Source organism: Petaurus breviceps, unplaced genomic scaffold (genome assembly GCF_028583685.1).
Source record: "Petaurus breviceps papuanus isolate PSGF00001 unplaced genomic scaffold, PetGlider_PUasm1.0 685, whole genome shotgun sequence".
Lineage (NCBI taxonomy): Eukaryota > Metazoa > Chordata > Mammalia > Diprotodontia > Petauridae > Petaurus > Petaurus breviceps.
In genome coordinates this window covers 4,384,447-4,396,776 of record NW_027186455.1, presented here as the reverse complement: position 1 = coordinate 4,396,776, position 12,330 = coordinate 4,384,447, and the positions used below count along the sequence as shown (strand labels likewise).

The 12,330-nt window shown below is 36.8% G+C and overlaps 2 protein-coding genes across 2 annotated transcripts in view; one reads left to right on the top strand and one right to left on the bottom strand.

Annotated features, from left to right (window-relative positions):
• The window catches only part of CTNNA1 (catenin alpha 1), a 161,714-nt gene that overhangs the window by 65,841 nt on the left and 83,543 nt on the right, over positions 1–12,330 (bottom strand). The window lies entirely within an intron of this gene.
• On the top strand, positions 5,348–11,930 carry LRRTM2 (leucine rich repeat transmembrane neuronal 2). Its single transcript, XM_069104312.1, has 2 exons — positions 5,348–5,949; positions 6,269–11,930. Exons 1-2 carry the CDS (start codon positions 5,946–5,948, stop codon positions 7,813–7,815), a joined length of 1,551 nt encoding a protein of 516 aa, XP_068960413.1. The 5' UTR covers positions 5,348–5,945; the 3' UTR covers positions 7,816–11,930.

The window sequence follows — 12,330 nt, the reverse complement described above, 5'->3', positions numbered from 1 at the left end:
TCAGTATCTGTGCTACAGCCTAGATAGAGAATTTCAGAAAGCACTGAAGTTAAGTGATTTGCTCTGGCCACAAAGCCAGCATGTGTCAGGGCAGTCAGAAGGTCACTAGCATTCCACCTTAGATGGACCCTCTAACCACCAAACCAGGGGACCCAGGGTTTGTAAACTTGTAAAAAACAAAAAGTTTGTTAACCTTATTTCTAGATAACTGGTTTCTCTCGTAATCCTATATATATATATATTTTTTATGTTTAAAAAACATTATTCTGAAAAAAAGATCTTCATTGGCTTCAGAATGGCAAAGTCTGATCTATGACAGAAAAGTTTAAGTACCTTTGCACTATACCACGCTGCTTCTCTCTAATGACAGTAATACAATGCATCAAAGAGGAGGTGGTAAAGTAAGGGAAAGTCAGGCAAAGTGATGTACAACAGCAGCTTAAGGCAGTGATGCTGCTGCTGTAGTTTTGATGCAGCATGATGAAACAGTTCCTAGAATTTAAGTAGATAAGGTTGCATAGGGTTGCAAGCCGGCCCTATATGAAAACACTGTGGTGACCAACTTGACATCGAAGACAGCAAGGCAACTGTGTGCCGTCGTGTTCTGGTACCACAAGGAGGCAAGGTAGAGAGGAACAAATCAGAAATACTCATACTGCTAGAAATGCAGGTGGCGCTGACCACTAAAGCAGGCAAACTGAAATTTGAATGAAACGGATTGAAATCATGAATACCTATGTTCCAGTATCACATCATATGAAAATTAGAAACATCTTACCAATTATAAAAAAGGGTTTTATACTGCTTTGCCAAAATTAGCTAACTCACCTATATACAAGTCCACAAATCATTAAAGATAAAACATCACAGCATGGTGACTTGTCCCAGAATTACATTTATCTATACTCCAATGAACAAGATAAATAATAAATTATTCTTCTTGATTTTGGTGCTATTATTATTATAGCTAGTTTTTAAATACAATTTACACTTTACAATTTGCAATGTGATTACTTATTTCATTTGACCATGACAACAATCCTGTGAAGCAGATGCGATAATTATCCCTGCCTGTTATCTGATTAAGGAAACTAAGGTACAGAGAGGTTAAGAGACCATGGCCATAGAACTCCTAAGTGTCTAAGGCAGGATTCATATCCAAGTTTTTCTGACTCTAAGTCCAACATAGCTTTTATTTCTGCTTGAGATTTTGTCAGAGTACAAATGACGGAAACATCTAAGCACTAGCTAGGGCCCACCAGAAATCTACTATTTGTCAATCAAAAAAAAAAAACAAAACAGAAAAAAGTCCACAGATTTAGAGTTACAAGGGATCTTACTGACTGTTTCATCCAACTTCTGGTTTTACAGATGAGGAAACTGACATAAAAAGTATAAGTGATTTGCCCAAGGTCCCATGGTAGATAAGTGGCAGAGTTGGCATTTTTAACTCAATGGCTCTAAGTTAGAGAAGATTGCCTCCAATAAAAATAACCAACTCTCTGTTTCTATCAATTATGGAGGCAAGAGAATTTTGCAGTGACTTGCAGAGAGGTATCACTGTGATACGTCACTGCCAATTAACCACTATTTATGTACAAAGTGCAAAGTTGGTCTCTCTCCTAGTATAGAAAGTGAAGCCAGATCTCCTACTCTCCAGACTACCTGGGTGAATGACCTAGTCCTTGATGGAACAGAAGGACTTTAAAGAGAATATAAGAAAAAGGATAGGAAGGAAGAGAATCCCAACTGATGTCAGGGGTCAAACAGTAGGAAAGTATGGCACAGATGGGAGGAAACTTTGAGTGAATTCTGAGCATCACTGCTTCAGATGGGAGTCTCTAGATCTTCTCAGAAGATGGGTCCAACAAAAGGTGGCATGGCTCCACAGGCAGCACCCTGAAAAAGGTTATCCAGTAATGATCAGGGGATGGAAACAATAAGTGGTAGTAGTTGGTTGGTGACTTATTACTGAGATATGTGGTGCCTCACATGAAAAAGAGAGGTCTGCTGTCTTCCTAGGGCATATATACAGGAGTGGGAGGTACCTTAAGAACACTTGTCAAACCTGACAAATGCTATCCCTACTGGTCATCCATGTAGGAGCAATGATCACTAGGTAGATAAATCTAAAAGCAATGCTTGGGATTATGAAGTCCTGCATGAGAAGCTAAAGACCTTCAGAGGCACAAAGGATGTTTTCATAACTGCTATTTATTGAAGGGAAAGGAGAAGCTGAGAAAAAAAGACATCCTAGTAAGAAAAGTATCTAAAAACAGGATTTGGATCTCCGTGAGATCCTTAAAATAGGGAAATCATGGGCTGTTATACCCCAAGATGGAACACAATTAATAAGAGTTGGTAAGAAATGTTTTGTCAGTCATGAGAACCTAAGTACATTTTATACTGAAGAGAGGGAGAAAATTCGCTATCGCTCTCTTTCAACTTCTCTCTATAAAGTGTGAGAGTGTGTGTGTTTGCACACACACGTGGGAGCCATCATACAGATGATAAGTACAAACCAGGAAAATTATCAATTCCAAGACCTAGTAACCAAATAACAAAAACAAAAAACTGCCACCTCAGATGTCTAAACACAAGGGCGTATAATATGGATGAACTTGAGAGTCTAAGACAAGTAGGAAAATCCAAGTTAACAAGTATCACTGAGGCTTTGTAAGATAGAGTTCACATGGCTCTGGAAAGGCATGCATTAAAAGGGAAAAGAAAAAAGGGGATGACAACATAATATATATTATAAGGTGAGAGAATTCCCTCACAATGAGGGAATCCAAAAATCAGAAAGGGAAAACATGACAACAATAATTTCTATGAGGATCATTAGAAAGAGAAGCAGAAGTGTCATCAAAGTATAAAAAAGCCTACACAGAAGGAGTAATTAGATAAAAAATTCTAGAATCCTGGCACCATGATGATAAAGTAGTAATAGAAGACTTCCATTATCTGAACAGCTATTGGAACATTCACTCTTCCAAAAAGCAGCATAGTTGATAAAATCTTGCCTTAGCTTAAGAACTTAACTCGTCAGAAGGTAGAGAAAGAAGCAGGTTTCTCCTGTATTCTGACAAGAGAAACAGGAAAAACTGCTTCCTAAAGTGGAAGGGGAACTTTTAGAAAAACTCTCCACTCCTGGAGAATGAAGAGAAAAGCCAAGTATAGTTTATCTAGATTTGGGATAGAAGATCTATACAGTTCAGAGAAAGGACGCAGTTTGATTCAATTTGAATAGGTAATATATATTAAATGTTCGTGACCCCATTAAAAACAAATGTGTTCAAATACAAAAAAAAAACTTATGGCAGGAAAAACAAGAAAAAAGTAGATGCCCATCAACTGGGGGAATGGCTAAACAAATTCTGGCATATGGATGCACCACAGAATTTTACTACACATTAAAAGAAATTATAAATATGAAAAATTGAGAGCACAAGAAGATTTATATAAAACAACACAGAAAGAAGCAAGAATATACAGTACCTAAAACAATTGAGAAGGAAAGGAGGGAAGGAGAAAGAAACTGAACAGTTTAATTATAACTACCAAGCTCAGCTTCTAAGAAAATGTATCTCCCTCTCCGCCACCATCTTACCCTCATTCCAAATTCATTTCCATTAACTACAGCTGAATAAATCAAGAGTTCTATACACAAATATTTTCGTTTTTGAAATACTAAACTTATCATTTCCTGTCCAGGGCTAAGACAAAAGCCATTGTTAATTTTTTTTTTAGAGGTAGAGGGGGAGGCAGGCAGGGAGGAATAAGTGGAACAAAAAATATATTATTTGTCCTTGAAACAGCATTTGTATTTATACCTTCTTAAAAAATTAAGGTCTAGGGGTGGCTAGGTGGCACAGTGAATAGAGCACTGGCCCTGGAGTCAGGAGGACCTGAGTTCAAATCTGACCTCAGACACTTAACATTTACTACCCGTGTGACCTTGGGCAAGTCACTTAACCCCAACTACTCTGCCCTTCTTCCTCCAAAAAGCAAAAATAAAATAAACATTAAGGTCTAATTGCATGCTGCTGTGCGGGACTTGGGGGGGAGGGGAGGGATTTGGAACTCAAGGAATTGTGGAACTGAATTTTGTAAAACAAAAGTAAGTAAATAAATATTTTAAGGTCTAGACAATGAAAAGATACAGTTGGGGGGGGGGGGCAGGAATGGACTCAATCAGTAGTTCTGAGTTTGTGTCTTGGCTCTATCTACAGCAAACAAGTCACTTAACCTCTCCCAGGCTCAGTTTCCTTATCTCTAAAATGGGGACAACACATGACTACCTCACCAATCATGGAAAAAAAAACTTTAAAGTGCTATATAAATATATATAATTATCATTATCCAATAACAGAGAGAAATGAAAGGACAAGTGAAAATAACTTACATTAAGGAAAAACAGCCACGTTAAAAAAAATTCTCTCTAAATGTGGGTACCCCTTTATGTTCATTAGAGAGTCCAACAACAGCCAATATTAAGCACAAAGACAGTTCTGTAAGCTCCTCCATCTGTAGAATTCTGCCAGTTGGAGCTATTAAATGTGCAAATGCCCTATTATTCTAGTGCTATGTCCCCCTTCCCTCCCCCCCCCAATTTAAATAATTTCTAAGATTCTGGGGTAAACACAAATGACTAAGATAAAACTAAGTCAAGTCCTATTCTTTGTCCTAAATAGTTCTGTTCCACCCTAAAGACATGAGGGTCTATGGTATTAAAACTGAGTCAACCCACCCTTTTCCTCCCACCACCACATTAAATAAAGGATAAATTTAGCAGTATTTTTCATTAAGGCCCAGCCTGTTATTGTTAGAAAGGATGGAGGGGGAAGCAGAAAAATCAGCTTTACTAAAGGAAAAGTTCTCTCCCAAATCTCAAGTATCAAAGTAATCAAATGTTTCATTTTTAGCAAAGTGCTTTTGTTATCCCTTATTTTGGGATTAAGATTTTTAAGATTTGAAGGACTCATCAGTGAAACTTGCCTACTTAAGTTACTAACAATATCAAGACAAATTATTTTTATACTTTTCACTTTAAAGTATGACAACAGAACTAAGATTCAGAAGAATAAAACAGCAGCTACCACTTCGAAAGGTCTGAATTCCTCCTATTACTACACAAATTGTGCAGGCTCATTCCCATTAAAGCTATTTTTTTATGCAGAGGATGCTATCTAATACTGGGCTTTAGCAAGCATTAAAAATCCCCACTTGGTTATTTCAGTTCACAGCTATGTGGCCTTCATGAATGCTGCCTTTATCATAAGACTCATTCCTATTTCCTATACTAAAGGAATACAACACATTTTTCTGGGTATCCCCACCATCTCCCCTCCACACCCAACCATTCTTTCTAAAAAAAAAAAAAAAGTATTAGGGATCTTGCACGATCACAATATGCAGCACAATGCTTTATAACAGTAAAGCTTCTGGAAAACCCAAACAAAAGAGACGTCACCATGTGACGTCAGCCTATATACAGTTCTGTGTGGTCGCAGCACATAAGCAAATCCATTCTTGTACCGTTTCTCGGAAAAGCTTTTCAGTAAATGCACTCATGCTACTACAGGAGCTTCTCGCTGCAATAAGCTACCCATCTGCCATCAACAAGTTAAGACTAAGAGAACTAACAGCTGTGCAAAAGGAAGACCAAAGCTTCAATTAAACAGTCGAACAGACGCAGGAGGAGAAAAATAAAACTTATATTCAGTACTGATTCAAGAATTACAGAGCTGTCACAGAAAATCAAGCCAATGAATTCAAAAGGAATATCCTAAGGGGGGGAAAAGCCTGGTGGATTCAATTTTACCCTGATATCCTAGGATACTGAAAAAGAGTAAATTATTCAAAGGCGACTGAATGTTCGAGCCTTTTTCAGACTCACTGCTTTGAGTCTACGACTGAATGCAACCTCCAATGTGCTCAAAAGAATGGGTAAGTTTTTGCATTTATAAATCTTAAGCAGTGAGCATTCTTAAAAAAAAAAACAGTGAGTTAAAATTTAAAAAATGAAAGCATTTGAATATATTTTTGGACCTGCTATTTTCAAATAGCAAGGCTGATTATAGGGGTGCTACCTTAGCCATCTTTTTAAAAGGATAAGTTTCATTTTAGTCTATGAGGATTAGATTTTCTGCAATGCATGAACAGTAAGTTATGTGCTTTCACCATGATGTTGTGCTTATCTTTTTTGGTCCGTATGATCTGATGAAAAATATCCTATCTTGTTGTTTCCTTAAATTATATTCTGCAGGCTTACATTTCAAGTGGCCATTAGGGGCTCCTATGCTGGCAGCGCTATATGCAATGAGTGTGGTTTTAAAAATGCTGCCTGCCTTGGGCATGGCTTGTCCACCAAAATGCCGCTGCGAGAAGCTGCTCTTTTACTGTGACTCTCAGGGGTTTCACTCAGTGCCAAACAACACTGACAAGGGCTCTCTAGGTTTGTCACTGAGGCACAATCACATTTCTGAACTTGAAAGGGATCAATTTGCAAGCTTCAGTCAACTTACTTGGCTCCACTTAGACCATAATCAAATTTCAACAGTTAAAGAAGATTCTTTTCAAGGACTCTATAAACTTAAGGAATTAATCCTAAGTTCCAACAAAATATCTTACTTGCCAAACACAACTTTTAGTCAACTGCTTAACCTGCAAAATTTGGACCTGTCTTTTAATCAGTTATCATCTCTGCATCCAGAATTGTTCTATGGCCTTCGGAAGCTGCAAACCTTACATTTGCGTTCCAATTCCCTGCGGACCATTCCCGTTCGCCTTTTCTGGGACTGTCGTAGTCTGGAGTTTCTGGATTTGAGCACAAATCGTTTGCGAAGTTTGGCTCGCAATGGATTTGCAGGATTAATCAAACTGAGAGAGCTTCACCTAGAGCACAACCAGCTGACAAAGATTAATTTTGCTCATTTCCTACGGCTAAGCAGTCTGCACACGCTCTTCTTACAGTGGAACAAAATTAGCAACTTGACATGTGGGATGGAGTGGACCTGGGGCACCATAGAAAAGCTTGATTTGACTGGAAATGAAATCAAAGCCATCGATTTCACAGTGTTTGAAACCATGCCTAATCTTAAAATACTTCTAATGGACAACAACAAGCTACACAGCCTGGATTCCAAGATCTTAAATTCTCTCAGATCCTTAACTACAGTTGGCCTCTCTGGCAATCTGTGGGAATGCAGCCCCAAAATATGTGCACTGGCCACATGGCTGAGTGGCTTCCAAGGTCGGTGGGAGCACTCAATACTGTGCCACAGCCCAGACCACACCCAGGGAGAGGATATTCTAGATGCAGTTTATGGATTTCAGCTTTGCTGGAATTTATCAACTACTGTCACTGCCATGGCTACAAGTTACAAAGATCCAACCACTGAATACACAAAAAGAATAAGCTCATCAAGTTACCATGTGGGAGACAAAGAAATCCCAACTACTGCAGGCATAGCGGTTACTACTGATGAACACTTTCCTGAACCAGACAATGCCATCTTCACTCAGCGGGTAATTACAGGAACAATGGCTTTATTGTTTTCTTTCTTTTTTATTATTTTTATAGTGTTCATCTCCAGGAAATGCTGCCCTCCTACTTTAAGAAGAATTAGGCAGTGCTCAATGATTCAGAACCACAGGCAACTCCGATCCCAAACACGACTCCATATGTCAAACATGTCAGACCAAGGACCATATAATGAATATGAACCCACCCATGAAGGACCCTTCATCATCATTAATGGTTATGGACAGTGCAAGTGTCAGCAGCTGCCATATAAAGAATGTGAAGTATAATACCTACAAGTCATCAAAAATTACATCAGATAAGTAACCTATTTTAAATTGTAGGGGGCTAAATATATAACTCTAATTTTTACAAATGGTGACATTAAGCCTAATTTTCCAAAACAAGTGGAGACATAGTTTTTGAAGTGGTGAAGTATTTTTTATTTTTATTTTTTAAATGGAACCATATTTTAAGTGTTAAAAGAAGCAATGATTACATTACTTTGCACTCCTATTTGGAAATCTAAAAATGCTCACTTCAAAATAATGTAAGATGTTTCATGTTATGTAATTATGCCATCATGTGTAAACATTTATACTAAAGTCTCCAATATGCTACTTTTTTCTACTGAAAACGGTCTGGAAAGAAAGAAGTGAGCATGAAATACAGATCATAATCTGTTCCACTGTGGCTATCTGATCTCATGTATTACAACTGGCTCACTAACTATAAAGGAAGACTTAATGAAAGATTTCATATGTGATTATAATTTGATACTGACTCAGATGTATAATCAACAATCACATCTAAGTGGAATTTTGCGTCTAATGAGAGATGGCCCATTTAAAAGCCTCTTTGCCCAAGTCTATCCACAGTCATTGCCTAGGTTAGTGCGTATATGTCAGAGCTCACAGTACAAATTCAGAACACTTTATATAATTTGAATGGGCTTGGTTCAGATGCTTAAACAAAGAATTCAACTGATTATGAAATGGTCTCATTACAGTTAAATCAATACTAAATAATTACATTGAATCATTAAGGTCTCTGGTTTTTTACAAATCTTTTTGTGAAATTTAGACAACTACTTAAAATGGAGTGGGGTAAAGTGGCATTTCAATACTAATGTACTCAATCTTACATTTAAGTGTAAATGAAAAACCAAGGTTGACTGGGGAGAGGGAGGTGTAACAGGGGAGTCCACAGATGAGTCAATGCCATAATCCCATGACATTCTTAATCTAGCCAGGCTAATTCACATAATGCTGTCATGACCACTTGTCCTAAGAAAGGGTTTAAACTCTATACTCTTTTTGTCTGTTTTTTACTCTTTAAAGTACATTTTAAGTAACTGGCTAGCAAGATGTGTTAGAATACAAACTGACTACCAAAAATCACTTCTTAAAAATACTGAGTTTTATGCTCAGGAATGAAATCTTTAAAAAAGATTAATTTAAGAACAAAGCATTCTGAAAAGAAAGGTGAGTGTGTTACTTAAAAATAACCTGTCAGTCAGAAAAAACATATGCCTATGTGGCCACCTTGCAGTGCCGTGGTACCAAAGGTACAAGGCAATGAAAATTCAAACATTATAGAATCTGAATAACTCAAAACAAACCAGGTTAATTAAAGTTAAAAACAGGCAAAAATAAGGTGCCTATGGACAGTTATATGTACCAAAATGCACTGCTGTGTCAAATACAGTGGTATCTGACCATTAGGTTTCCATACACACAGCTGAATTGCTTTTAAAAAGAATAACCCAATTAATTTAGAATGTTAATATAGTTTTAAACAATTTAGTGATTACTGGGCGTTAATACAAAACTTTTCATACAAAAAGACTTACCTATTGTTGTTTTAACTTCAATTTTGATTAAAAAAAAATAACAAAGCAATTGGTTAAAAATTTGGGTTTCAGAGGCCAATTCCAAATTCGTATTTTAACATTTTCTTGTAAACAAGATATGATGTGTCTATAATCACACGCAACTGTAGGATCAAACTACTGACTTGATTTGAAAGTGTGGTTTGTTTGTTTGTTTTTTTTAAACCACTGGCACTTGCTGTCTAGAAAATGGTATATACACAGATAGATCCTCTCTCCCTAACCTCCCCCCCAAAGTTTCCTTTTTGTTCTTCAATTAAAGATTGTCTACAGGTATAATATTCTTTAATAAGGATAGTCTTTCCTATCAGGAAAATGGAATGTCAAACTATACTATCCCATGGAATTATAGTATGTTTAAGCATTATAGTCTTCTGGAGCAAGAAAGAGGCTTGTATACCTCTCCCTTTCCCCCTCCCCTGAAATTTTTTCCTAAGTCACTAAAGAAACAAGAAGATTATAAATTATGGTACAATATAACTGCCTTTTAGAAGGGTATATTAATATGGGAAAGTCATATTTTTTTTTTATTCCTAAGCTTACATCTTGCTCAACTGATGTGCTGCAGGCAGACATTACCCTCATTTCTTGTTAAATTATACACTGTGTTTGCCTGTGCAATTGCAGAAACTGATTTTACAAGGAAACACTGGTCCCAAAAAGCAGGATCAGAACCTGACTGGATAAAATAACTAGCTCCAGCACTAATATCCAACTCTGTACCTAAGGAGCAACCACGGTTGTTTTGTTATTTTTGATCATGACAAGAGTTGCTCTAGGCATAATGAAGGCTTCTTGTAAGGTGATGGGTAACAGGAACATTTGTAATAATTCTGATCACAAATTAGCAGTCAGTTTAAACTGATTTTTTCTTAAGAAACAGCATAGATGTCCCATAAGACCCAGAGAGCAAATGAGCTATCCACAAGTAAAATTCTGAGAACTGACAGGAAAAGCTGGCTCTATAACCTCTGAGGAATAGGATGTGCAAAGACCACCAAGAGAGACTTTTCAAGTGGATCTTAAAAGATAAAAATTATTGATCTTCTTTGCCTTTTGTAGTACATAGAGAGAATTTGAATAACCAAACCAAATACCTATTTTCCTTTTTCACTAATGAGGCACCTTCCCTTTCCTGTAACTCACAGAAGGCATGAATCTATTTAATTTTGATCTCTTTATGCTTCAGCACCAGAGATTAGGTTGTTATTCATCTGTGCTTTCTCTCTTCACAAACTGGCTATTGTCAAACAACAGCTCAGTATTTTGTTAATTGAAGTCAAATGAATATTTTAATGTTAATTTCCCCCCACACAAAAAGTTTTATATCATTTTTACTACATAGTCACTGAAAACATTATCAAACCCATGACAGGATGTTATACCTACCTAATAACCAGGAGCTAGTTTACAATCATTTATATACATTGCTTGAGCTTGAAAGAGCATGAGTTTGCAAGGGTGATTTCAATCTCTTTATTGAAAAGGAAAAAAAGCCAGTAAATTTACAAATTCATAAAGCTGAGCTAGAGAGAGCACCCACTGCCAACAATTGAAAGCAACGATACTTGTTTTCTAAGCCAGAAATCTGCACTAACATTCATAATTTCCTACTGTGCCTAAGTTAATTTTTGCGCCAGTTTAATGAATAGAAAATTGATTAAATCTCTCAATTTCAATAATTATGAAAACCCATCTGCTTACTCTAAGGCCATGTAGGCCTTAGACTTTTTGAATCTTTCCTTGATCTTTCCAATAAAAAGACTCCCCTGCTGAAGCACTGAGGTCTTAAACCTAAAATTTAAACCTACTGAGAATACAAATTTTTAAGGCATACTTTTTGAGACTAAGAATAGTGATCACAAAAGCTTTACTACACTTCTGAACCTATATAAAGTGTAAGGCTCCTTATTATTATCATTTTTCTAACATAGCAATACAATTAAAGGATGTTCTCAAGAATCTACTTTGGATTAGTTTTCATATCTTATTTGATAAGCAACTTCTTGAGAGGTAAGGCATAGAAAGCTGGACAAATAATTCACATCTATCTAACCTGAGGCAAATTCATGATCTAATAAGGCCAAAACCAAATAGAAAAATGACTGTTTAAGCTTTCATACTGAAGATGCAAACATCTAAAAAGCTCCATCTGCTACTCTTTTAAACTAATCTTTTTTCCCTTAGTGATAAAAATCCACATATAAGGAATGCTATAGTAATTTTTTTTCTATCGACAATGAACCTGGAGAATCAAAAGTGCAGCCCAAATGCATTGTGTTCAAATCACCTTTTGAGAGCCATTTTGGGGGTATGGGTGGGAGAGGAGGGATATAACCTGGGGTGAGGGAGCAGGGGAAGGGAGGGCTTGGGGAGGAAGGGAATAATAAAGTACAGTGTACAGGAAAGTTTTGCTATTAAAATTGTGTATACTGTAAGAGTGAATGCCTCTTTTTTTAAAAAAATCTTTACTTTCCAATAAATCATTCATGATCCATGAAACTTAAGGAACAAGTTGTGACAGTTACCATGACGTAAAATGAAGTTGTTCTGTGATGTTCTTGGCACTGATAAGGTGGCTATTTCATAAAAATCTGACTAGCTACACTAATTTTGAACACCTCTAGAATCAGGTGCTAGACAACTACACAGAATAAGAGGGAAAATTACCACTGTGCTGTTATAGTTGGACTGGCAAGAAGAACAACAACAAAAATCGCCCAATCTTCACACACTATTCAAGCTTTGGCAATTAAGTGAATGACTAATAGTGGTACCAAAAGACATGAGCTGAACAGCCTTTACCCAAGACAAAAAGTTACAATGACAAGAGAGTGCAGGGAAGGTTCTCATGAATGGTTAGTTGATATGTGTGTCATATACTGGTGGTTTATTACACCTTTTTAAAACAGCA